At 39.3% G+C, this 25,459-nt stretch overlaps 2 protein-coding genes and 1 long non-coding RNA gene across 5 annotated transcripts in view; 1 reads left to right on the top strand and 2 right to left on the bottom strand.

Moving 5' to 3' along the window:
* LOC134296374 (uncharacterized) overlaps positions 1-6,252 on the bottom strand; it is a 55,026-nt gene extending 48,774 nt beyond the window's left edge. The window contains exons 1-2 of the long non-coding RNA XR_010003099.1: positions 5,024-6,252; positions 3,302-3,463 (exon numbers count right to left, since the gene is read on the bottom strand). This is a non-coding gene — a long non-coding RNA (uncharacterized LOC134296374). The remainder of the gene's footprint in view (positions 1-3,301; positions 3,464-5,023) is intronic.
* Positions 1-13,961, top strand: part of cacng1 (calcium voltage-gated channel auxiliary subunit gamma 1) — a 45,570-nt gene extending 31,609 nt beyond the window's left edge. The window contains exons 2-4 of the mRNA XM_062971145.1: positions 1,188-1,262; positions 2,956-3,093; positions 6,250-13,961. Coding sequence (XP_062827215.1) covers positions 1,188-1,262; positions 2,956-3,093; positions 6,250-6,476 — 440 coding nt within the window. The 3' untranslated portion in view covers positions 6,477-13,961. The remainder of the gene's footprint in view (positions 1-1,187; positions 1,263-2,955; positions 3,094-6,249) is intronic.
* A 2,071-nt stretch (positions 13,962-16,032) lies between these two features.
* Positions 16,033-25,459, bottom strand: part of helz (helicase with zinc finger) — a 178,708-nt gene continuing 169,281 nt past the window's right edge. For all 3 annotated transcript variants that reach the window (XM_008116368.3, XM_003224437.4, XM_016995744.2), the window contains 2 exons: positions 23,967-24,219; positions 16,033-23,543 (listed from right to left, as the gene is read on the bottom strand). In XM_008116368.3, coding sequence (XP_008114575.1) covers positions 23,212-23,543; positions 23,967-24,219 — 585 coding nt within the window. In that variant the 3' untranslated portion in view covers positions 16,033-23,211. The remainder of the gene's footprint in view (positions 23,544-23,966; positions 24,220-25,459) is intronic.

Here is a 25,459-nt window from a genome sequence, read left to right as displayed (position 1 = left end):
TAATTATTGTGTTATAAGTAATATATACAGTGAAAGTGAGGAAAACATTTGTGCAGGGATAGTAAGATGAAGGTGTAAGGAAATAAAAGATGTTGGAAAAAGAGAAAAATTGAATACTGGTGGGGTTGGGAGGGGGGAGTTATTGATTTTGTCATTTGGGAGGTGTAGCTGCTGGGATTTATAGTTCAGCTACAATCAAAGAGCATTCTGAATTCCACCAATGATGGAATTGAATCAAACTTGGCACATGGAACTCCCATGACCAACAGGAAATACTGGAAGGGTTTGGTGGGCACTGACCTTGAGTTTGGGATTTGTAGTTCACTTACAACCAGAGATCACTGTGAACTCAAACAATGATGGATCTGGACCAAACTTGGACCAAACATATTCAATATGCCCAAATGTGAACACTGGTGGAGTTTGGAGAAAATAGACCTTGACATTTGGGAGTTGTTGTTGCTGGGATTTATAGTTCACCTACAATCAAAGAGCCCCTTGAACCCCACCAACGATAGAATTGGGCCAGACTTCCCACACAGAACCCCCATGACCAACAGAAAATACTGGCCTTTGGCAACCCCTTTGACACTCCCTCGTGACCCCCCCCCAGGGGTCCCGACCCCCAGTTTAAGAAACACTGGTGTAGGTGGACCAGTAGCGTGGAAACAGTAGAAGACATCTTCCTATATAACTAGTATATGGAAGGAGTTAAGAAAGAGTCCAGATTGCTTCCTTTCTTTCACAGGTATTTCCATAATCCAGTATCCAAACATGCACTTAGTATATATAAATCCCTCATATGTAGTACCTTATACTGAAGGGAGGCTTGAGAAAGTTACTTTTTTGTATTACATCTCTCAGAATCATCTGTAGCATATAGTATGCTGTCTGAGGACCCTGCATTGGCCGGGAGTTGGTTTCCACCTAACATTACCTTTCTACATCCTGAAGAAGAGAGATAAATGAGCAAAAAATGCTTTAAAATGGCAACATTATGCCTGTTTACTTAGACAATGTAATTGTGTGAATTAACTTCTGAGAAAACATCCATCTATCAAATGTTGCAGTGTATTCTTCAAACCCCAGTCCGTTTTAACTCACAGCCAAGATCGAAATAATGAAGGAAATTGGCTAATGTTCTAGCCTTCATCTCTGCCTATTTTTTCCCCCTTTTTTCTCTTCAGAACACAATTGTTCATATTTCACACACTTTGTCTCAGGAGAGAGCACGGAAATATTTGAAGTATCGACTCAAAGAGGTAAGGAGCAATTTCCTTTGTTTTAGCTGTCATGCACTGTACGAACCTGGTCAACAGAGAACAAGTCCATTCAAAGAGCAACAAAAGGAAGCATTTCCTGGAATTCCACTGGGTAACACTTCAAGGAAATGAGGATTTATCTTGCATATCCTTCAGAGCACTGACTCGAATCTTAGCGAATTGCAGTGCTTCCCTGAATCTTCAAGCAGAGATACCAATCTTAGGTCAAGTGGCACTAGAGGAGAAAGGAGGGTTGTATGTGAGTTGGCTTTAAAGCAGTGGTTCCCAACCTGTGGACTGTGGACCACCAGTGGTCCACAAGAATTAAAATATGGTCCATGGCCTCACTATTACTACACCATTGCAACGAGAGCGACTGTCTCGCGAAACCCTCTTATAGAGCCAAGGCAATGGGGATGTCGGGTGGGGAGAAGATGACTACTCACGAAAGGCATAACAACAAGCCTCTTGACTGCTGCTTCTCCTCCTCCCTCCACCTGAATGGAGCCTTTCCATGTGGCACCTGAAAGCAGTGGCACCTTGGTGTCTTTGTTTTTAGGCCTGTTCCTGGGGTTATTTGGAGTGCTGATTCAGAAAATTGCATTGAATAGACCACATCAGCCCTATATGATTTTCTGTGGGCAAGCAGATGGCGACTACTGGATGGTATATGTTCTGTATCAGAAACCAGAGCCGATGCTGTCTATCCAATACCATTTTCTGAATCAGCACCCCAAATAACCAAACCGAATCTAAAGTTGACCAAAAACTGATTTGAAACCCTTTTGGTACTAATGTCGGAGAGTGGTCCCTGGTCAAAGTGGTCCCTGGTCAAAGAAAGAACCAATGCTTTAAAGCATAGACACCAATCTCTTCCCATTTCCAGCTGGCATTTCGGATCTCTAGAAACTATGCTAGCTGGGGATGATAGGTGTTACAGTAGGACACTTAGTTGAGGAAAGCTGTCTGAGAAACTCAGGAGTCCAATTCATAAAACAATGAGAATTACTTCCAAGTAAACCTGCTTAAGAGGATTACTTTGCAAAATCATTTCATTGTACTACAGATGGTTGATGGATTTTGCTTGCATATCTGCATCTTGATGCAACAAATTCCTTATGACTGTGGGAGAAAGGAATGTAGTACCAGACAACTTGGTTCCGTTGCCTTATGCAGATCACCAAACCAAGATAGGAGTCCCCGGTGGCGCAGTGGGTTAAACCCTTGTGCCGGCAAGACTGATGACTTGAAGGTTGCTGGTTTGAATCTAACCCGGGGAGAACGATGATGAGCTCCCTCTATCAGTTCCAGCTCCATGCAGGAAGATGAGAGAAATCTCCCACAAGGATGGTAAAAACATCAAGAACGTCTGGGTGTCCCCTAGGCAACATCTTGCAGATGGCCAATTCTCTCACAATAGAATTGACTTGCAGTTTCTAAAGTTGCTCCTGACACAAAAAAACAAAACAAAATTTGAGGAAGCATCATCCTATCTATTTCTAGTCCTAAGCATTCCTGGCTAATCAAAGTGTTGGACTGCCCAAACTGTCCTCAAAGAAAATGTCCAAAGACTAAAAGGAGGAAAGCTTGTCTTTTTGATTTGTAATTTTAAATGAAGTTTGCAGCTCCAGAATAGTTGGAAGAGTTCTTTGCAAGTAATCACAACTTTTCACCTTGTGTTTTATCTTGCCAGAATACAGCATTTCTGCAGCTGCCATTGCCATCTTCAGTGTCGTCTTTTCCATCATTGGAACGATTATAGTCCTTTTATCCTTTAGGAAAAAGATGGATTATCTCCTGAGGCCAGCTTCCATGTTTTATACATTTTCAGGTAGGCCATGCTGTGCAGATATCATCATGTTAATGTCATGGTACGTGTCACATTTGGGAAGGGATGGGAAGGGATTAAGCAGAAAACTGAATGGCCAAAGAGGAAAACAGGACAGGTTTGCAAAACAAAGATACAGATACTTTGCTCACCATTACAGATGTGTCAGGACTGGGCATGGATATATAATTGACTCCAGTTGTAAATTTACCTTGTTTGTTCTCTGTGTTGCAACAGGAAGCATCTTCAATGGATTGCTATTGTTTATTCACTCTCTGGGAGTGACTAGTCAGGTATAAGAAAAGTTTGTTTGCAGAATATATCATAATATATCATAGGGACTGTGTGTTCCTCATGTGAAGCGAAGGCAGCACTGAAAGGAAATAAATAAGTAAATATAATCAAACTTAGATGGATGAAATGATAAAGATTTATCTGAGCCTCCGATGGCGCAATGGGTTAAACCCTTGTGCCGGCAAGACTGCTGACTGAAAGGTCGACGGTTCGAAGGATTACATTCATGCCTTCTTGGCTATGACAAAATTACTGGAGTTATTGATTTTATATATATATATTCATATATTCATATATTCATATTTTATATATATATATATATATATATATATATATATATATATATATATATATATATATGAGGAACCCCGGTGGCGAAGTGTGTTAAAGCACTGAGCTGCTGAACTTGCAGACTGAAAGGTCCCAGGTTCAAATCCCAGGAGCGGAGTGAGCGCCCGCTGTTGCTCCAGCTTCTGACAACCTAGCAGTTCGAAAACATGCCAATGTGAGTAGATGAATAGGTACCGCTCTGGCGGGAAGGTAATGGCGCTCCATGCAGTCATGCCGGCCACATGACCTTGGAGGTGTCTACGGACAACGCCGGCTCTTCGGCTTAGAAATGGAGATGAGCACCAACCCCCAGAGTCAAACATGACTGGACTTAACGTCAGGGAAAACCTTTACCATATATATATATATATATATATATATATATATATATATATATACACACACACACACACACACACACACACACACACACTGTGTATGTATGTATGTATGTGTGTGTGTGTGTGTGTGTGTGTGTATATATATATATATATATTCAATTCATCTCTCTCTCTCTCTCTCTCTCTCTCTCTCTCTCAGTGAATTGGAGCATTAGTGTAATTGTGGCGGTGGCTCTCTCCAGGGCCAGTTTACCCCCTCCAGTGGCCTAGGGGATAAAAGCCTCATGACTTGAAGGTTGGGTTGCTGACCTGAAAGCTGCCAGGTTCAAATCCCACCCGGGGAGAGCGTGGATGAGCTCCCTCTTTCAGCTCCAACTCCATGCGGGGACATGAGAGAAGCCTCCCACAAGGATGGTAAAACATCAAAACATCCGGGCGTCCCCTGGGCAACGTCCTTGCAGCCGGCCAATTCTCTCACTCCAGAAGCAACTCCAGGTTGCTCCTGACACGGAAAAAAAAACAAAAAACCCTCAATCCCTTGCTATAGGGTTATGGTGGCAAATTTTATTTACAAATATAGAGGCAGAATTCAGGTGGGAGTAAATAACTTAAGCGCCTCCTCTGTCTCCGGGCTGTAACCAAGTAGGGCGGGGTTAGGTGTTCAACCCCACCCCTGACATTTTTCAGGTTTAAAAAAACCTGGTTTATTCATGAATTTTAACTGGTTGACCAAATCCCCATGAGTGTCCACTGAAGTTTATCTGTCTTGAGTGTCCACTGAAGTTTATCGATGGAGCCTGATTTCTAAATTATTTTGCGTTATGGAACTACTCTTCATGATTCTCTTTAAAAGAGTTCCAAACACCAACACCCCCCCCCCCCCGAATTTTTTTCTGGCTATGGTCCTGCATGGGGTGCATGGAAGACCAGTTTTGCAGTTCCTAGTTACCTCCTGTAGTAAACCTTACCTATTAGGCCTGGGATGAAGCCTGGGTAACAGTGAGTGAGGCAAGCCTCCATTTTGTAGAGGAGTGCCAGGCAGCCATCTTGAGTGTGGTTAGAAAGGGGGAGGAGCTTAGAGAGAGACTTCTAGGATTGGCCAACCAGAGCAGATGGGAGGAGCCAAGTCTTAGAGTGCAGAGGGAAAAAAAAGAGCCCCAGGCAGTTCTGTTTTGGGGTTTGAAGAGAGCAGTTCAGTTTTGGGGTTTGGAGAGAAAAGAGGAGTTTGGAGTGTGTGTGTGAGAACTGAAAAACTGTGAAACTGACAGGCTAGGTCAGGCAGTTTGGATCTCTTGAGGGGAAGATAACTCAAGGGATCGGCTCTCACTACTGGGCTGGTTAATAGAAGGACTCTAGGTTAGAGTTAATTAACAACCCAGGGGAACTCGTGACTATTCTCAGCAAATAGAGCGAGGGTTTTTGTGACCAACAGATAGATTGGTTGGTTGGAACTGTTTGAAACTAAGTGAAGTAACCTGAAACATACAACTAAGTTAAGCTGAAGAACGTCTGTAACCGATGACGCTTATGAACCTCTCTGAAGTAATCATTTGCCTGTTTTTAAGAAAATAAATTTTTATTCTATTTTCAACTTTCAAAAGCCTCCACAGAGTATCTTTCCATTAAGGTGCCTTTATAAAAGTTACAGCAATACAACAATAAAATACCACAGAAAAGCCTCATAGTGAACATCAGTTTGGGAGCCAGGGGTAGAAACAGTGTGGGCAGGGAATGGGAGAAGTTTGGACTCTTGGATCTTTGTATTTTGGATTTTGTTCTTGGACTCTATTGGACCTCTGGACTTTGGATCTTATTCTTGGACTCTATGGACTATTGCCTTGCCTTGTGAAGTATTGCTCTTGGACCCAGAATTGGACACAGTGTGATTGCAAGTGTGATCTGATCAAGGCAGAATAGAGGGGAAGTCATACGGCAACAGATCCCCTTGGACACAGTGTGATTCCAGGTGTGGTCTGATCAAGGCAGAATAGAGGCAAAATTCTGCCTTGACCAGACCACACCTGGAATCACACTGTGTCCAAGAGGATCTGTTGCCGCATGACTTCCCTGGATCTAGACATTAGGCTATTATTTATGCTGTTTAGGTAAATCATGAAACCAGTAAGGCCCAAGGTAGTGACTCTGAGATATATTTTTTTCAGCCATGCTTTTTTTTATCTTTTTCTCCCTCCAGGCTTGTGTATTATTGTATCTGTGGAGGTCATGAGGCAATCTGTGAAGAAGATGGTGGACAGCGACGATACTGCCTGGATTGAGTACTACTACTCCTGGTCTTTTGTCTGTGCCTGTACCTCTTTCGTCCTGCTCTTTCTCTGTGGAGTTGCTCTCCTCATCATCTCCTTGCCTCGCATGCCGCGGAACCCATGGGAGACGTGTATGGATGCCGAGCCAGAGCATTAAGCCACGGCAACTCCTATTGCCATTTAAGTAACATCATACCCTCCTTGATGGCCAGAAGGTCAGCTATATATAGATATTTTAACAGACCTCTGGACTCAGTGTTCAGCGCCTGAAACATTTTGGGGTAATACCTGTTTATAGAATCAAACGAGAGTTTAACGCAAAGACATTTTCTAATGTGTTAAAATTGCTATCTTTAACAACTTGTATAAATAATTGTGCTCAGTTTGTAATGCTGACCCCTAATATAGTTAAAGACAAAGCAATGTAATACACCAGCCAAGAGGGAGATGTATTTTGTCCAAGTAGGGCACCCACCCACTCTTGGAAAAGTATATGTGGAAATGAGATGTGTAAGCCATATTCTGGCCACCTTGTAAACAATTTATTTCATTTGGCAACTTGATGAGTGAACATCTGTAAATAATGCTACAGTTTGTGGAACATGTGATTTTCTTGAGTGCATTATAAATAATAATAATAATAATAATAATAATGATAAAATTTTAAGGCTTTGGGTAACACAGGGATGGAAAAGTCTTCCTCAACACATTGCAACGTTCTGCTATTTTGTGCCAGCTTTTATGACCTACTTCTTGTGTCCACTGAGTCCATTGAGATATCACAGCACAGGGAAATGCTGACGGCAGTGAAATTATACTGCTCAAGATCTCATTCTTTTTTAGCAGCGTCAATGTATGCCAGGATAGGTGTGTTGGATCCCATACTTGCAAAGAGGGCACTGCAACCATTGTAAAATTTCTGGTTGGCTCCCCATGTCCCAAGTCAAAAGGGATGAAGGGGAGTGGAGGGGGTGTTTACAAAATGACTTGCTGCATTGAAAAAAGCATTTAAGCAACATCGAGGAAAATGATTCAACCGCACCTACGCAAGGCTCTAGCTACTACTCTAGTTGAAACACTGCTGCCTCTTCAATGTCTCATCTTTCTAAAGCGCTTGCTGAAAGCAATGGGCCTCCAAATTTTGTTGGACTGTAATTCCCATTATCCCTCATAATTGGTTATGATGGTTAAAGGATGACCAAAGTTGTGTGTCTGTAAGGCTATGCCTCCTCCATCCTTTATTCAGCAGAGGCAACTACAAAGTTGACATTAGCTTGAGGAAATGTTTCATCTTTTTTAAAAGTAAGTAGAGTCTCACTTATCCAAATGATTAAGGGTCTGGAGAACAAGCCCTATGAGGAGCGGCTTAAAGAGCAAGGGCATGTTTAGCCTGCAAAAGAGAAGGCTGAGAGGAGACATGATAGCCATGTACAAATACGTGAAGAGAAGTCATAGGGAGGAGGGAGCAAACTTGTTTTCTGATGCCCTGGAGACTAGGACGTAGAACAATGGCTTCAAACTACAGGAAAGGAGATTCCACCTGAACATAAGGAAAAACTTCCTGACTGTGAGAGCTGTTCAGCAGTGGAACTCTCTGCCCCGGACTGTGGTGGAGGCTCCTTCTTTGGAGGCTTTTAAGCAGAGGCTGGATGGCCATCTGTCGGGGGTGCTTTGAATGTGATTTCCTGCTTCTTAGTGGGGGGTTGGACTGGATGGCCCATGAGGTCTCTTCCATCTCTACTATTCTATGATTCTATGAACAGGCCGGCAGAATGTTGGATAAGCAAAAATGTTGGATAATACGGAGGGATTAAGGAAAAGCCTATTAAACATCAAATTACATTATGATTTTACAAATTAAGCATGAAAACATCATGTTTTACAACAAATCGACAGAAAAAAAACAGTTCAATGCATGGTAACATTATGTAGTAACTACTGTATTTACGAATTTAGCACCAAAACATCGCAATGTATTGAAAACATTGACTAGAAAAACATTGGCTACTAACAAATTGACTACAAATAAAGATGGAATTGCATAAAATGAATTTGCAGTAACAACATTGTCAGAAGTTAAGTCCGTAAAAAGTTCAGTCTTTGCTGCCTAGAGAAACAGCTGTGGATCCGGGCACACTGCATTGGATAATCCAGAGGCAGACTGCATTGGATAATCCAGAACGTTAGATAAGTGAAGGTTGGATAAGCAAGACTCTACTGTAGTTGTATATTGCCCCTCAGCCTGCCAGAACCTTCCTTACAATCAGAAGAAAATTGCACTATTTTAGGACTTAATAGCATTTGTGACTTTAAAAAAATAAAATGTGTGGAGTTGGCAAGGAACGGCTTAGGGCTACTTGAGTCTGGGATCTCAGCTCTAAGACCAGCAAACAGTTTTGGACTTCCGACAAACTGGCAGAAAGGACTATTTGGAAGGCTTCCTGAAGACAGAGATACCACAAATCATTTGGCGCATGTACAACAGTAGACAACTGCACAGAGGACATGGGACATTTTTCTACCCTATGGTCACCTGGCAAATGATACCTTCACATATCAGAGCATCAGAGGTGTTGTGATGTCACTTTTTGGCTGCCATTTTGATGGATGGTGAAGTTTGGGAGCTTTAAAGAATCAAGAGAAGCACATCACAGTAGTCTGGACACCTATTGTGTAGTTGTCAGGCAAAAGAAATCACACAAAAGTGCTTCCCATAAAACATTAGTCTGGGATTTTAGAGAGCTTTGGGAAAGCTTCATGCCTGCACTTAGGGGTCCCAAGGACTACAAGTTGCCACCTTTGAAGTGCAGTATGACAGGTGTTAAATCACGTTTCTTAGTTTGGGCATAACCAGGGCATTCAGAATATTCCCAAAATACAAAATTGTGGTGGGAGATTTTGTGTCTCATTAGGGGAGGAGTAATAATAACTTATGTTATTGGCCATATGTCAATATGGATGGCCATATGCTGGGGGTGCTTTGAATGCGATTTCCTGCTTCTTAGCGGGGGGTTGGACTGGATGGCCCATGAGGTCTCTTCCAACTCTACTATTCTATGATTCTATGTGATACTTCTCGCTGAGTAAATATAAAGGTCTTTCCCTGACATTAAATTTAGTTGTGTCCGACTATGTGGCTTGGTGCTCATCTCCATTTCTAAGCGTTGTCCACCTCCAAGCTCATGTGGCTGGCATGACTGCATGGAGCACCATTACCTTCCCGCCGGAGTTGTACCTCTTGATCTACACACATTTGCATGTTTTCAAACTGCTAGGTTGGCAAAAGCTGGTGCTAACAGTGGTAGCTCACTCCGCTTCCTGAATTCGAACCGCCGACCTTTCGGTCAGCAAGTTCAGCAGCTCAGCGGTTTCATCTGCTGCGCCATCGGAGACTCCACACTTCTCGCTCTCTGGATCCAATTTAGAGTACAAAGCACATTAATGAGGCAGAAATTAAATGATCAGCACTACTGTAATGCAATATATGACCTGACAAGAATGTAACAATAGAATACCTTGAAAGGTCTGCTGTTTAATATTTATTGTATGTTCAGACCAGCTTTTAATGCACTCACTGTGGTCTCCACTAATTGGCTGCATACCTAGTGCCTCTTTCCAAGAAACATAATGCAGTGCATATTAATCTAACAATGCTATAGTTGCACAAAGGGCTAAAGTTTCCCTTCTTGAGATAACACTGTATTAATTCATAGTAATTCATTATTGATTCTGGAAGCCTTGCCTGCCTAGTCAAGTTCTAAAAGGTTATCTTTTAGTTGGAGACCCAATTTACAGGCATAGGAAGTGTAGGTTGTAGAATAAGTGTCTGTATGCAGCGATAGACAACTTGATACACATAAAATGCAAACTGAAGCCAGAAAACCTAAGACTACCTACAACATGGTCCAAAATAGGCTGGTATTTTGCGTTCCGAGAAGATTAAGGTCTCTTTATCTCAAGTTGAGCTTTGTGGTTTTCTTTGTATTTACCAAGAGTTGCCTTTTGTATCTATACGTTTTGGTTTTCATCACAAAGAATGTATTTCTTGGTTTCGTTTGTTGAAATACCGTACTAAGAATCACTGAATCCTGGACAAGGCCTGGTAACCTAACAGTACTGCCAACAGCAAAAGTGCCCTGCAATGTTAGCTCTGACATTTTTAGCATACACTACTAGCAAGCCTTTATTCTTACTTCCAGAATTCTGTTGAACAAGCCAAAAAATGATCAACTGATACTCCAAGCTGGAATCTGTTACACTAGTATAATAGGTGGAGCAGAGGGTTAAACCGCTGAGCTGCTGAATTTGCTGACCGAAAGGTTGGTGGTTCAAATCCGGGGAGAGGAGTGAGCTCCCACTGTTAGCCCCAGCTTCTGCCAACCTACGAAAATCCCCGAAAATAAGACAGTGTCTTATATTAATTTTTGCTCCCAAAGATGTGCTAGGTCTTATTTTCAGGGGATGTCTTATTTTTCCACGAAGAAGAATTCACATTTATTGTTGAACAAAAAAAAAGAACATGTATTACAGTAGAGTCGCACTTATCCAACACTCGCTTATCCAATGTTCTGGATTATCCAACACATTTTTGTAGTCAATGTTTTCAATATATCATGATATTTTAGTGATAAATTCGTAAATACAGTAATTACTCCATGGCATTAATTTGTAATGAACTACTATTTCTGTCAAATTTGTTGTATAACATGATGTTTTGGTGCTTAATTTGTAAAATCATAACCTATTTTGATGTTTAATAGGCTTTTTCTTAATCTCTCCTTATTATCCAACATATTCACTTATCCAACATTCTGCCGGCCCGTTTATGTTAGATAAGCGAGACTCTACTGTATATACTGTACAGTAGTTGTCATCACAAACCAACATAACCGGACAAACTGTGAATCCTATTAAGAATTTCTTGTTACTACCATTATTTCCATGTACAACTGGTACATTTACCAATTCTGCATGCTCTGGTGTTCTGTTTGGCAGGTGCCGGGCATGCTTCCAAACAAAAACTTTGCTAGGTCTTACTTTCGGGGGAGGTCTTATATTTAGCAATTCAGCAAAACATCTACTAGGTCTTATTTTCCGGGGATGTCTTATTTTCAGGGAAACAGGATAGCAATTCGAAAACATGCAAATGTGAGTAGATGAATAGGTACTGCTCCAGTGGGAAGGTAACAGCGCTCCATGTAGTCAAGCTGGCCACATGACTTAGGAGGTGTCTACAGACAACACCGGTTCTTCGGCTTAGAAATGGAGTTGAGCACCAACCCCCAAAGTCGGACACGACTAGACTTAATGTCAGGGGAAAACCTTTACCTTTACTTACTTATATAAGTACTTCTTTGAATGTTGTACGAGTTGGTCATTAATAGCTCTCTGAAAGCATGTTCTGTGCATTCTGTAACAATCACTATTCAGTGCTTAGGGGCAGCTCTTTTTGATACTGTTTTATTATCTGGGTGGAGGCCACTAGAGAGAGAATAGTCAATTTTACAGGGAGGGAGTTGAAGGAGGAAAATAATTTCCCCCATTTTTGCTGGTTATTCCCCCTCCCCCTTCCCATATCATAAACAAGGGTTGTTTCCACGATGACGACATGGGTGGGGGAATAACAGAAAAGCAGGGGGAAATGGTTTTACTCCTTCAACCCACCCTCCACCCCTATAAAATGGACTATCATTCTCTCTTTAAACCCTCCCCAGTGGCCTCCTCCCAGATAATGGAACAATACCCTCTTTTTGTTTTTCCCCAGTGGTTGGCTACAACATTCTCGCCAACTGTCCTGATATGGTGTGGTCAGCCCAATTAAATCCTGTCTTCCTACTTTTTAAGCTGCTTTTAAAATGTCCCCATTTGTCTCTCCTCCTCCCCACTTTCGCCCCTTGTCCTCAGTTTAGCTACCGTGTTTTCCCGAAAATAAGACAGTGTCTTATATTAATTTTTGCTCCCAAAGATGCGCTAGGTTTTATTTTCTGGGGATGTCTTATTTTTCCATGAAGAAGAATTCACATTTATTGTTGAACAAAAAATTGAACATTTATTATATACTGTACAGTAGTTGTCACCACAGACCAGCATAACCAGACAAACTGTGAACCCTATCAAGAACTTCTTGTTACTACCATTATTTCCATGCACAACACTCTATGGTACATACATTTACCAATCCTGCATGCTCTGGTGTTCTGCATGCAGGATTGGTAAAAAAATCCTGCATGTTTGGTGGACATGCTTCCAAACAAAACTTTGCTAGGTCTTACTTTCAGGGGAGGCCTTATATTTAGCAATTCAGCAAAAGCTCTACTAGGTCTTATTTTCTGGGGATATCTTATTTTAGGGGAAACGGGGTATTGTTGCAAACTGAGTTCCAAATGCAAAAATTGAGAACTGGAAGGGGAACTGCTGAAACTTCTCCTAGTTTGTGCATTTCTCTGCATTCCTTTTGCCATCATGACCACACTCTCATCTTACTTGGCTATATGGTTTTCTTCTGTGAGATATTAGAGGATAAGCTCAGGCACTTTGCTTTCCAAAATCTCTAGCATGCATGTCTGGGCAGGCTTGAACATGCTATTAGCATTAAGTGGGATTTGGGCCCTACCTCTCCATCACACTCATGATTCTTAAGGATGGAAGTTTGTGTTATTACACAAACCGGTACAAGTTGAGTATTCCTTACCCAGAATCCCAAAATCCAAAATACAGTAGAGTCTCGCTTATCCAACATAAACAGGCCAGCAGAATGTTGGATAAGCAAAAATGTTGGATAATAAGGAGAGATTAAGGAAACGCCTATTAAACATTAAATTAGGTTATGATTTTACAAATTAAGCACCAAAACATCATGTTATACAACAAATTTGACAGAAAAAGTAGTTCAATACACAGTAATGCTATGTAGTAATTACTGTATTTACGGATTTAGCACGGATAGGTTACTTTAGGTCAAGCAGTTGGGAGGCAATCAATATACACGCATATTGAGGAGCTGAGAATAAAACAATGGACAATGGGATTTCATGATGCCATATTATGCAAAGCAAAAATTTATGTCTGCTATACATCTTTGCTGCTTTGCTTGACAAGTTAATTTTTTAAAATCTAAATTTCAAGGGAAAATTGCAACCCACCTTTCGAGATTCACGCAACAAAGTGCTTTTGGGTAGGATAATGGGGATATAGCACTTACTGCTAATTCTCTGAGAAAAATTGGCATTCTGACATATTTTAGTTTATGGTGAAAGTAAAGGCGTTTCTTGTTTCACAGCAACTATTATATACTTCCCACAGAGGCCCCAATCCAATAAAAGTTCTGCCACACATACACACAAAAAGAGTTGCATGTGAAGTAAGGGTATGGATAGAGGACATTGCATAAAGGATTTGATTCTCCATTGAGTAAAACAGAGGCATTGGTAATCTTTACCTAATTTATACACAAAGATAGTATGTTATGCTAACGGGGTCAGATATTTTCTCTTTGGTGTCCCAACAATTCCAGATTCTCCCTCTTTGTCACAATTATTGCATTTCCACGTACAATTAGTATATTTGAGTTAATGAGAAAGATTATTATGGGTTGCTTCTTTACTTGCAGTTTACTTAGCTATTAAAGCTACTTGGATTTGGACCTCAAGGTTGTCAATGTAGACTTTTCGACATGCATATCTGTGATAGTCGGCTGTCTTCGGAGGGAAAGCAAAGTTATACTTTGTTTATGATTTGCATCAGCCTTTATTATTTACTGAAACTCCATATAGAACTTTTCTTCTTTGGGTGAGAAATGAAATGTCTTGCATCAACAAGGAAAACATAGCACTTTATAAGACAGCCACTCTTATTTTGTGACAGACATTCACTGCCTGTGTGCTGCCTTAAAGACAGACTTGTTTACATCCCCAAGGCACCAGGAGACAAGAAATAAGCTATAATTAACATGGTTGATGCAACCATGTATCCCTTGGTAGCGATTGGGCTGATTTTTGAAATTACTTTAAATGAAGTGAAGGGTTACTTTCACTTCACTTAAAGGGCATAACAGGAAAAGAAATCAGATTCAGAGAGAGAGAGAAATCCAGTGACAATGTAACAACATCCTGGATGTTCTGCACTTGCATTTATATAGATCAGAATGTATCTGAGGTCATTATATCTCTGGGAGAAAATTTTTAACAACCAGTCCTATTATGTTCAATAATGTGTTGGGTGGATGCTACATAGGGTACTTGGAACCATTATAGAAATACATTAGGAATACATCACACATTATATTCTGGTAAATCAGCATTTTGGCACCACATGTTTACTTGTCAAAGAACCATGGCCAATCCCAACTCTTGGGTGAGTGAACCTTTAACAAAACATTTGTAGTATTTATACATTAAAGTTTTCTTTTATTCAATCATGAATAACTTAAAAACAGAATTACCGGTATGTGAATTGGCCTCTTGTATTTTATCACAATGGGAAACATGCTTGAACTACACTGTATTGTACTTGCAACCATCCATCCATTAGCTGTTTAGGGTTGTTTTCATAATGGCAGCATAATATGTATATTTGAGACCCAACATGGTGAAGGTTTAAAGACTGGATGAAGATTCTGGGAGACCAAAGTTTGAAAACCCATGGAAACCCACTGGGAGACAATGGGCAAGCCACATTCTCTCTTCCTCAACTGCAAATCCCCTCTGACCAAATCTTGCCAAGGATTTCCTTAGGGTTTGCATAGGTTAGATATGATGTGAAGCCACATAATGATGAATGTATGTGTATGTTAGCTATTACATTTTACTGCTTAGGATTAGACTCGGAGTAAACATTTTGAAGCAAACAATGCTAGCTTTGCCCTATTTCCAAACCACAATTCTGTCTTGGGCCAGCAGCCAACAAACCAGTACGATTTCTTGTTCTATCTCCCCTTCCCAAATTATCTGAGTCTGGAAAAATGTATGTGTTTAGAAAATCCATTAAAGGCCACTCCAAGGGGGAATATATAACAATATAAATGACAAGAGAGAGGAATGGGGTTCTTCTTCCAGTTAAGTGAATGGTGAGCCAAACCAACAAAGATGATAGAGAAGAATGCTGCCTTCATCTCAAATTCATAGAGATCTGTGGTTTTGGGGATATGTCATTCTCAGTTATGGCCTTGCTTACCATATCCATTGTCCATCCAAAAATTAAGCTTCAGGATGAAGTACAAAACTCTTTCCCAACCTATGGCTTCAAGCACTGTCCTTCACTGCTCAACCTTTTTATCCCTAGGCACATCTTCTTTGACAACAGGAATACAGCAAAGAGCAACACCAGGAATAGCTGCTGCCAAAATGTTGTTGCTTTTAATAAGCAGCAACATGTTTAGTTATGCACATGTTTATGCCTTGGTAGTGAAACAAATGTTTGTGCTGTTCTTGAATACTAGCACACTAGACTTTTAGAGAAAAATGTTAAACGTGTATGCCAACACACTGTTGAAAGATACATAAAACTGGTTTCACTTTAGATAAAAAACCAAAAGTTGATGGAGCTATTTTGGCCAAGGACAACTGAATGGACCACTTGCAAATTTAGTTCAGTCTTTCTTTCCACCTAAAGTTTTTTTTAAACTTATTTCAAATTAGTGCTGAACATCAACATGTGTTGTGCTTCTGAGCTTTTCAAGACCATGTTCATCATACACTGCAAACATAATGCACTGGTAAATTGCAATAGTATTTATTAAAAAGGCATCTTTATTATAAATACATCTTAAATGTAGCAGTAAAATACATTTTGTGTTACCATTAATTTTTAAAAATAAAGAGTGCACCAAGACAATCATTACACTTGAAGATAGATACTGTTAAGACCCCAATCCTCAACGCAGTTTACAAGAAATCACAAAGATTGTTGAAACAATTTAAAAGCACCTTCTGGATTTAGCAATCTGGACCACTAGTAGACAATTAATTCAATTTCATTGGTGAAAGGATTAGACCACTCTTGGTGCTTTGCAACTCTTCTGAACTACATTCAGGAGTTTCTGCTAATACTAGAAGTACTGACTTTTAATATATAAGGCCATTTTCTTTTCTAAATTAACCTATGGTATTGTTTCGGACATGACAATTTCATTTACGTTAGCAAGGCTGTAATCTTGCCTTTGAAATAATGGGATTTTAGAGATTTGTATAATGACTTTAAACAGACCATTTGCACTAACTTTTTTATTTTATTAATCGATCCATACAACATTAAAGGTGAATTTCACCACACAATCATACGCAGATCTTAGTTCAAGTTGTTCCTTCTCACCCATAGTTTACAGTTATAAGCACTTGTGTCTCATTAAAATCAATGGGGTTACCTTGCATAATTGTATATCGGGGCCACACACTGCAGGTCCAACCTTTCCATTTTTTCATGGCTAGAGCAATAGTTTATGGGTGGCAGAAATTTGGCTTTGGCAGCAAAAAGAGTAGGTAGAGTGAACTTTAGGGTGCGTTACTCAAGGCAGATTATTATGCGGGCAAAGCAGAAGTTACTTAGAAAGCAGGGCAATGCAATAAATGGGATGGCGGATCAATCACAGACCTTGATAACATATATGAGAAGCTGGGAAAAACACACGAAACATAAGCAATCCCATAGGACCACTCCAGGATGGATATTTTAAAGCAAGTTGTGCTGATACAGTACAACTTGATACCAACAGTTCTAATATGGATAATGATTCTTGCAAGTCCAAGGGATGGGTAGGAATCAACAGCGTCTGTGTATATGGCAACCCACAGGCCAGTATTTGTTGGGCGTCATCAACAATGCTCTAAGCTAAGAGTTTTCTTTCTTTTGTGGTAGCTTCTCTCACACTCTAAGTTCAGAATTTAACTAATGGTGGAAACTGCCATCTGGATAGGCACAATGCCTTTTAGAAGTACATCTGGAGCTTTAAGAAATACTTATGTCCACATTCGCAATTTTTTTCAAGTAGGACATTTTGTTCCCACATGACCACCTGCAGACATATGTATGAGTTTACAAGCTGCTGAGAAACCTATGGAGGCACCGCTTGCATAAAGTGCTAGGACCTATATATATGCTTCAGCCATAGTTAGTCTCTTCGGAGTCGTAATTGTAGTGCAAATCACAGTGTCCATGTGCGCAGGACCCACATGGCACCTCCACCTGATATATGCTAGGTAGCTAAATTCTTTAGCGACTTTGTGCCCATCCACAAGTGATCACATTTAATCCTGCGGATTGCTGAAATTGGGCTACAGTCTTGCACATTAGCCCTGGGTTGCATGCAATTACAGATTTCAAATGGCTTTTATATGATAAATGTAGGGACAGCCTAATGCTCAAGTACTGACTTCTAATGGCAGACTCTAGCGTAGACATTTTTATCTGCCTACAACATCCATAGATCATTAAAAATCAGTTCCATTTTAACAAAGGCTGACACCAGAGGTAGAACAATTATTAGTGGGTAGATCACTAAAAGTTTAATATATTTAACATTGGGCAAAAATACCCAGGATGTATTGGGGCAAAACAGAAATGTTGCCTCTAAAAATACCCCAGGACAGTTGGTGATGGCATGTTTCAAGAAGGGAAATAGATCATTTAAAAAAATCAACAACACATAAAACATTATATTATGTGATGTCGAAGTATCAGAAGAAGAAAAATTGTGAGTATTTCCACATTGAAGGCTAGCAATGGCCACTATCAGATAGATATGGAAAAATGAATAGGTAGCACATATGAACAGAATAGTGCAAGAGCAAGATTAATCAGCCTGAAACAGTGACTAATAAAATAAAACTGGTAAGATATCGATTCTGCATGAAAAAAGAAATGCAATGCCCATCTAGAGGGGATAACCTTTCTGAATGGGAAAATTTCTATTTATATGAATAGGACATGAAGCAGATCCAAAATTCACCTTATCACTCAAATCTATATTTTACTTATTCATTAATCCCAATCAATTTCAAGATGGATCCTAAGAAAAACCAATATGATATAAAGATGGATCAACAGTCAAGTGACTACTAAAGCTATCCTGCTGTGCCAGTTAACAAAGTTTTTCACATATATCAAATGCATATACATTTTGTGATGGATACACTACTAGATCCAGAACTATTAGCACACATTCTCACAAATTCACATTATTTATTTAGTTAAAGCTATTTGGGGCCTTCATGACCAAGAATTTATAGCAGTACAATGCTTGGGGTATAAGACTACAAGGAAAATTTGATGTTCCCAAGTATCGCTTGTCTCGTTCATAGTTGTTCAGTAAGTGATGCAACATGGACACAAACAGTACACTGATTAGAATCTGATATTGGCCAGCTTCTCCAACCACACACTGCTTCCCTACTCATATGCTGGGGCATGAGGAAAGGTTGGGATTTGCAGGCTTTGGTGCAATAACACAGGCTAGCTAAGAAACCCAGTGCTGTGAAAAATATGAAATGGGTGAAAGAGACAGAGGAAAATTATGGCTAGTGATATTTCAATACTGTGTTCTCCATTTCCTCTGACAAATGACCAAAGAGTGGAAGCAAATGTTGAAAGAGCAGATGTGTGCAGCTATCTGAATCCTACAACCATCCAGCTTTTACTGAAACTTTTCAGATGTGCCTTAAATAGCTCAGAGTGTATGTATGTATGTAAAATTCATTCTAGGAACACACATACAAACATACACACCCCTAGAATGACATTAGGAATATACAAAACATCAGGCATATTAATTGAGAAGTTCTATCTTTTTTCAATGGCTTTCTCTTTGCTCCAGACTCTGAATCTCTTAAAATCTAGGGTCATTTGTTACACAGTTCTCATATAAGAAATCCCTCTATCAACTCCCAATATGTGCATATAACACCACTGAACTACAGCTCCCTTCAGCACAGCCAATGATCATGGAAAGTGGGAGTTGTAGCCCCAAAGACCTGAACATTAGAATGTTAAAGAAGGCTGCATTAAGCGATGAACTCTCATAGACACATACAGGATCTGAGATCACAGCGGCAATGTACCAATAAGGGTGTTTCCATACCTGAAAGAACATTCTTATTTACACAAGATAAATCACAATCAAAATGGAAATTCTGTACCATTTGGGATGTCCTTCATGAAAGCATGGTGAGTACTTAATGTGAAAACCTTTTGTCAGCCCAACACGTCTTGCACTGGGGTTCTCAATCACTGGCAAACACATCTTAAGGAGTGAGCAGTGGGGAAGTGGACTGAAAAATGTATCTGACAAGGTATATTGATAAAGCTAGATCAGTTGAGCCAGCAAAAGGGAAATTTCATCATTAGCTAACTAGTACACAGCTATTGGGCAAGGAAATGGAGGTAGAAAAAATGAGGCATGGAGAATCCAGTGTGTACCCAACATCATAATACAATTAAATGAGGTTCACAAGTTAAATTGTCCTAGCATCAGGAACCATCTAGTTTTCTAGGTTCATGTCACAGTATGCAGAATTTCTCAGTTACACTATTCTAGAATGTACAAGACTGAATGCTCCTTCAGCTACAAGAAAAGAAAAATATTCTAGCTAAGATATTAATTATAAGGACAACCAACATGGTTCACATGTCAAAGACAAAGTAGTCTTTTCTTTCAAACATTACTGACTTTGAGCAGGTTATGCCTTTCAGCTTCAGTAATGTATCCTGGAACTCTCTTTAAATGCAGTGATCTATGAGATGCATGCTTGTTCCCATGAAACTAATATATTTTGTTCCTGAAAACATGAAATGAAATAACGATGGAAAATCTTATTACTTTTGAGGAGATGCGGAACATTAAAACTGTATTATGAATTTGGCATAAATAAGACCAACATTTTAAGTATGTTCCAGCTTCAACAATTGAGTTGTAAAAATGAAATATTATTTTACAGTCATTCACAATACATAATGCCTTTATTAATAGAACAAATCACTGATGATGCCAATTCCACCATGACGGAAATCAATGAAAATGTTGTGATTTGGTTATAAGAAAAAAATCCGTAGTGTAAATATAATTACATACTAGCAGTTTGAAAACAGGGCAATAAAACTAAGGTCTAACATGAACAGAGAAACAACAGTAATGTGGAGCTTTTCTTCCCATGCAAAGCCAATTCTATTTCTGAAGCTGTCAATTCTCTAATATTTCTAGAGAGAAAAAAATATTTTAAACCTCAGAAAAACTGATCTGTTAAATCCACAATATGTCTGTTTTTCAATCCATCTTGGATTGAAGACTACAACATCTTCCTTATTTTACTGAAACCTTACTTTAATTGCTGAATTCTGAATAGATAATAATTCTTCCAAATGGAGGTGTATGCATCTGACTTAACTTACTGACATAAAAGACATATTTAAACAATGGTAATAAAGGAGATGGAAAGAAAAAAAGAACAATGTGCTTTAATGATTTTAGAAAGTTGTTTTTGCAATGAAAATACTAGCGTGTGACAGTTTAAAAGCAATGCAGTTGGATATGAATGACTGTTCTTCAACTCACAGAATAAAATAAATGAATAAGTAGGTTTAATTTTTAGTCTAATTTTTAAATGACATAAACAAATTTGTAAGACTACACAAATGTATGATTTTGAAACTCCTAAAGTGAGAGTGCTGACTTGACCGACTCCTTCTGAGCTCTAACCTGTCATGTTAATTTTGTACAGGCTGCTAATACTTTTTTATTGTGCCCACATAAAAGGGACCTGAACAGCATTCCTGCCATAAGTTATGTCTACATAGCTCTCACTATTTTCAATAGACTTCATTTACCATGCTGTAATGAGAAGGATTTCAGCTTAAAACATTAGGAAAATGACTATCAGAAACAGCTTATTTCAGACGGATCTAAGAAGAATGTTATTCTTAGACCGTTGTCTCGTTATTTGTGACAGCAAAGTTACTAAGGACAGCAACCAAAGGTCTACTGAAAATCCCATGGCCTTCAGCTCTTTCACATCTTATGCCAAATGCTCAAGTGAGAGGCAAAACTGAGCAGGACCTTTATCCTTCGCTCTCTGTTGGGTTTAATTCTATAGCTATCTATCTTTACCCTGAACTTCTGAACCTATAGCCATGAAATACTGCAAGGCGCTAAATCCATACACTGATCTTGTAGAGAAAAATACATTTAAGTGAAACCCTGACCTATTTAGGATCAAAAGAAGAATGACATTGATTTCAGCCAAGCTGAGATTTTCACCATCACGATTTTACAAAACCCAACAGGAATAAATGGATTGTAACAAGAGCAAATATCAGATTGAATACAGCAGCTCAGCAAAAGGCTGTGCATGATCCCAATGATTTCAAAACTATGGGGAGACTGAACGATACTACCTTTGAAAATAGTACTCTTGACTCTTACAATGGGAAATCAAAACAAATCAACTGGTGATACAAATTAATGTCCCCTATCAAAGAGATCTTTTCAAGTGTAAAGGAGGACAAGTGCCTTTATAGAAGCTATAAAAGATACATCCCTTACTTCAAAAGTATGAACAGTGTACAAGACCACAACCTGAAAGGTAAACATTACCCTATTTTTTTCCAAAATTTTCTTACATATTGCTGTATAATTCTTTATAGATTTCAATATATAGTGGTAAAAGACCAGGCTCGTGGAAAACCTCAGCAGAACATACAAAGATAAAAACAACCATGTCGGAGCATATCTCCTTCCCCCTCCCTCCCCCACAATGTTACTCCCCCAAAATTTGGATTAATTTGGATACAGCTTTGACAAACATAAAAATCTTCTTTAATGAAGTTCCTCAAACAAAACAATTAGCAAAATAGTTGAATATCTGTGTATAATGTCACATTTAATGTAAACATCAAATAATATACCAAAAGGATACGGGGGGTGGGGGGATTTAAAACGGCACAGTTCTTTATACCACTAAAGAAACCAGAGGGGGAGAAACCAGATTACAAGCGATTTACACATGCATAGTTGGGAGCAGGATCCAAATATTTTACTAAAATCACTCAGTTTTTTAAAATAGTTATTAAACTACAAAGCACCCAACATAACAAAAATGGGTTTTAATTTCATGATTCTTGTTTATAAACCTATCAATTCCATATTTCTAACAAGCTAAAATTAGCAGCTTGTCCAAAAATAAGATGTATAGGTATAGGTTTTTAAATTTTTTTAAATTGACCACTGCTTTTCCATTTTACTTTGAAATGTTAACAGTGGCTTCTGGATCTGCAAAGAAGGTCTTCACTTTATCCTACAATCAAAGGAGATTACTATGCCACGCCATACAATTTCTAAAACTATAAAAGTCTTAGAATGCAGCATCCCTTCACAGAAAGCTGATAAAAGTGAAAGTAATTAGAAGCTGCTGCACTTTTCTTTTAAAAAAAATAAACAATTTAAGCAGACATAACATACATTTGTACATTGACTGGCCATTTCTGGTACAGAAACCCAGCACAGTATGCTAAATGTTATTGAATAAATGTAAATGCTACTTACATTTCTTTTTAAATACAATTTAGACAACTTTTTTTAAAATTTTGTATATTTTTTTAAAGTTGCACAATCAACTTTCCAGCTGCTAGCTTTAATGCAACACGTATATAAAGTTACATAATTTTTTAAGAGTGTGTTTTTCTAGAGATTTTTTTTTCAAACTTCTGACCCACATCAAAAAGGAAAAAAAATAAGATAATGGAACATAACTTAAAAAGGTTAGATTCAAGTCTAGCAGCAAAGCAATTAAACCAAGGTATGTTTACTAATATAAACAAAGACAAATGGTGGCAACTGCAGGTGAAGCCCCGACTACCCTAAATCTACAGACACAAATAAAAACTAAAATTTCTCTACAAAAATATTCTGATTATTTAAAATAGGAGTAAAAGCCATTGCTACCTGATGAACTACCTAGACTAAGTTCCTGAAATAAAGACAAAGGATCGCTATTCTTTTTTGCCTGCTCAGGAGGAGCTTTGGGCTTTGGGGGAGCCCTCAGAGCACTTGCGTACGACATGGCAGGCTTGTTGACACCAGCACTTGGCTGGCTGCTGCTGTTGGACTCAGCAATCTGCTTGTTGGGCATGAGGGGAGGGAACTGGCCAAGATGTTGGAGCACGTTGTAATTAAAAGAAGTGGACAACGGGATGTTTTCAACCTTCAGCTGTTCCTCAGGGGATTTGGCAGTCTTCGATGGAACTAGATGGAACAAAAAAAGAAGCCATGTTCACTCAGTTATCCAAACAGAGACAAGATCAAGTGGGTGAGAAAGGTATCTATTAGGTTCACCTTCTTCAGGCCTAGGGGAGTGAAATAGGTGGAATAGGACAGTCTATTCTATGGATTAATAAAAACATCAGCTCTGGCTTTGTCCTACTCAACTGCTGAGAATGCCTGCCCCATCTGGCATAAATCTGCCCACGCGAAGCAGGTGAATATAACACTGAATGAGACATGTACAAAAATCACAGGATGTCTCAAACCTACACCTGCTGATAGACTTTATAAGCTAGCTGGCATTGCCCCTCCTGATGTGCAACAGAAAGTTGCTGCCAACTGCGAGATAAATTAAAATTAACCAATCAGCAACTGGGACAAAGACAACAAGCAAGTATCACTTACCTAGCAACTCTCTTGGTTGGCCTGCTCTATTGGATCCATTACATGGAATGTTCTGATATGGGGCTGATGAAGTGGAGTTTACCCACATTTCAGGCGATGAATAATTGAAAGAGGATGGGTTACTGTGGTCTTGAAGCTCTTTACACTGTCCAAGGCCATCTTGAGGAGTGTTTAAATCTTCAGAACAAGCCTGGGCTGAACTAGATGAAATTCTTCTTTGGTACAATGGCCTGCCTGGTCCTCTTGGTTCATACTATATAAAAGAAAAGAATAGGTAAGGAAAAAGATCGTGTTGATAAAAGATACTTCTAGCCTCAATTTGTTTTGCAAGTGTGAGTAATATATTACATATAAGTGTTTCCCCCCTCTTACAATGATCTCTTGCTTTCTAATTCATCACTTTGTCTTCTCTCCTAACATTTCCCTGGAGTGCAACTGTACAACATTGTAAGCCAGTAGTATATTTGTTATATTTTCATGGTAGACTTGGCTCAGCCATATAAATTTAATTCATCTCTTGGAAATAATTTCTACGTAGCATGCAACCCATTGTCAAATTAAACCTGTTATTTTGTTTAGCCAAACATTACCACCTCAAGGCTTTTCTACTACAACTACTTCGTTCTCAAAACCAAAGACAAAAAAGGAAGAGAATAGAACATGGATGAAATAGCAAAGTTGGATTCAAAAACTATAATGATATGAGAAAACATTAGCCACCCATTTGGGGAGGGGCATGTACCCTGCAATATAGAAACTGTGTATCTAATGCTGTACTGAATCCACATGAGGGATATATCCAGCTCCAATGCACAATATTGTCACGACCCAGGCTGCAGAGCACCAATAACCATACACAGAGGCCAGAATCTATCTAATATCTTTATTAAGGAAATAAGTAAAGGCAATAAAAATAAGTGTAGAATATAGTTCAGAAGATGACCTTTCAGGAAAGGTCAAATATAGTCCAGGAAAACAATGTCCAATATGAAATAGTAAGGTCCAAAGTTGTAATCCAGTAACCGAAACACTCACTTGCCAAGCAGAGTGAGGGGAGATGACAAGGTCCTTTAGTCCATGAAACTTAGGCAAGGCAAGGAAATAGCTTGATTCTTGGTACACAAAGCTTGATTCAAGGCAACAAGGAACGAGGAACAGGGACAAGATCCGTGGTAAATACTTGGCAAGGTCCGGGAAGCAAGGCAAGGTCCTGGAAAGCAAGGCTGAGTCCTAGGTAGCAAGGCAAGGTCCGTGAAACAAAACAAGGCTGGAAACAGGAACGAAGCCTTGGAAACGGGAACGAAGGCTTGGAAACGGGAGTAGCGCTGTCCACACACAACCTACTCCGGTAGCTGACGAATTGACTCCGCAAGATTCCTATGGGGCAAGGAACCTAAATAGGGTCTCGTTTTCCCACCAAAGAACACTTCTCTGGCGAACCAGAACCGAAAGTCAATCTCTGTGTCCAGATGCATGACTCCCTAGAATTTCTC

The sequence above is a fragment of the Anolis carolinensis genome, chromosome 2 (genome assembly GCF_035594765.1).
Source record: "Anolis carolinensis isolate JA03-04 chromosome 2, rAnoCar3.1.pri, whole genome shotgun sequence".
Taxonomy (NCBI): Eukaryota; Metazoa; Chordata; class Lepidosauria; order Squamata; family Dactyloidae; genus Anolis; species Anolis carolinensis.
Note: the sequence above shows the minus strand (reverse complement) of the source record. Positions and strands in the feature narration are given on the sequence as shown.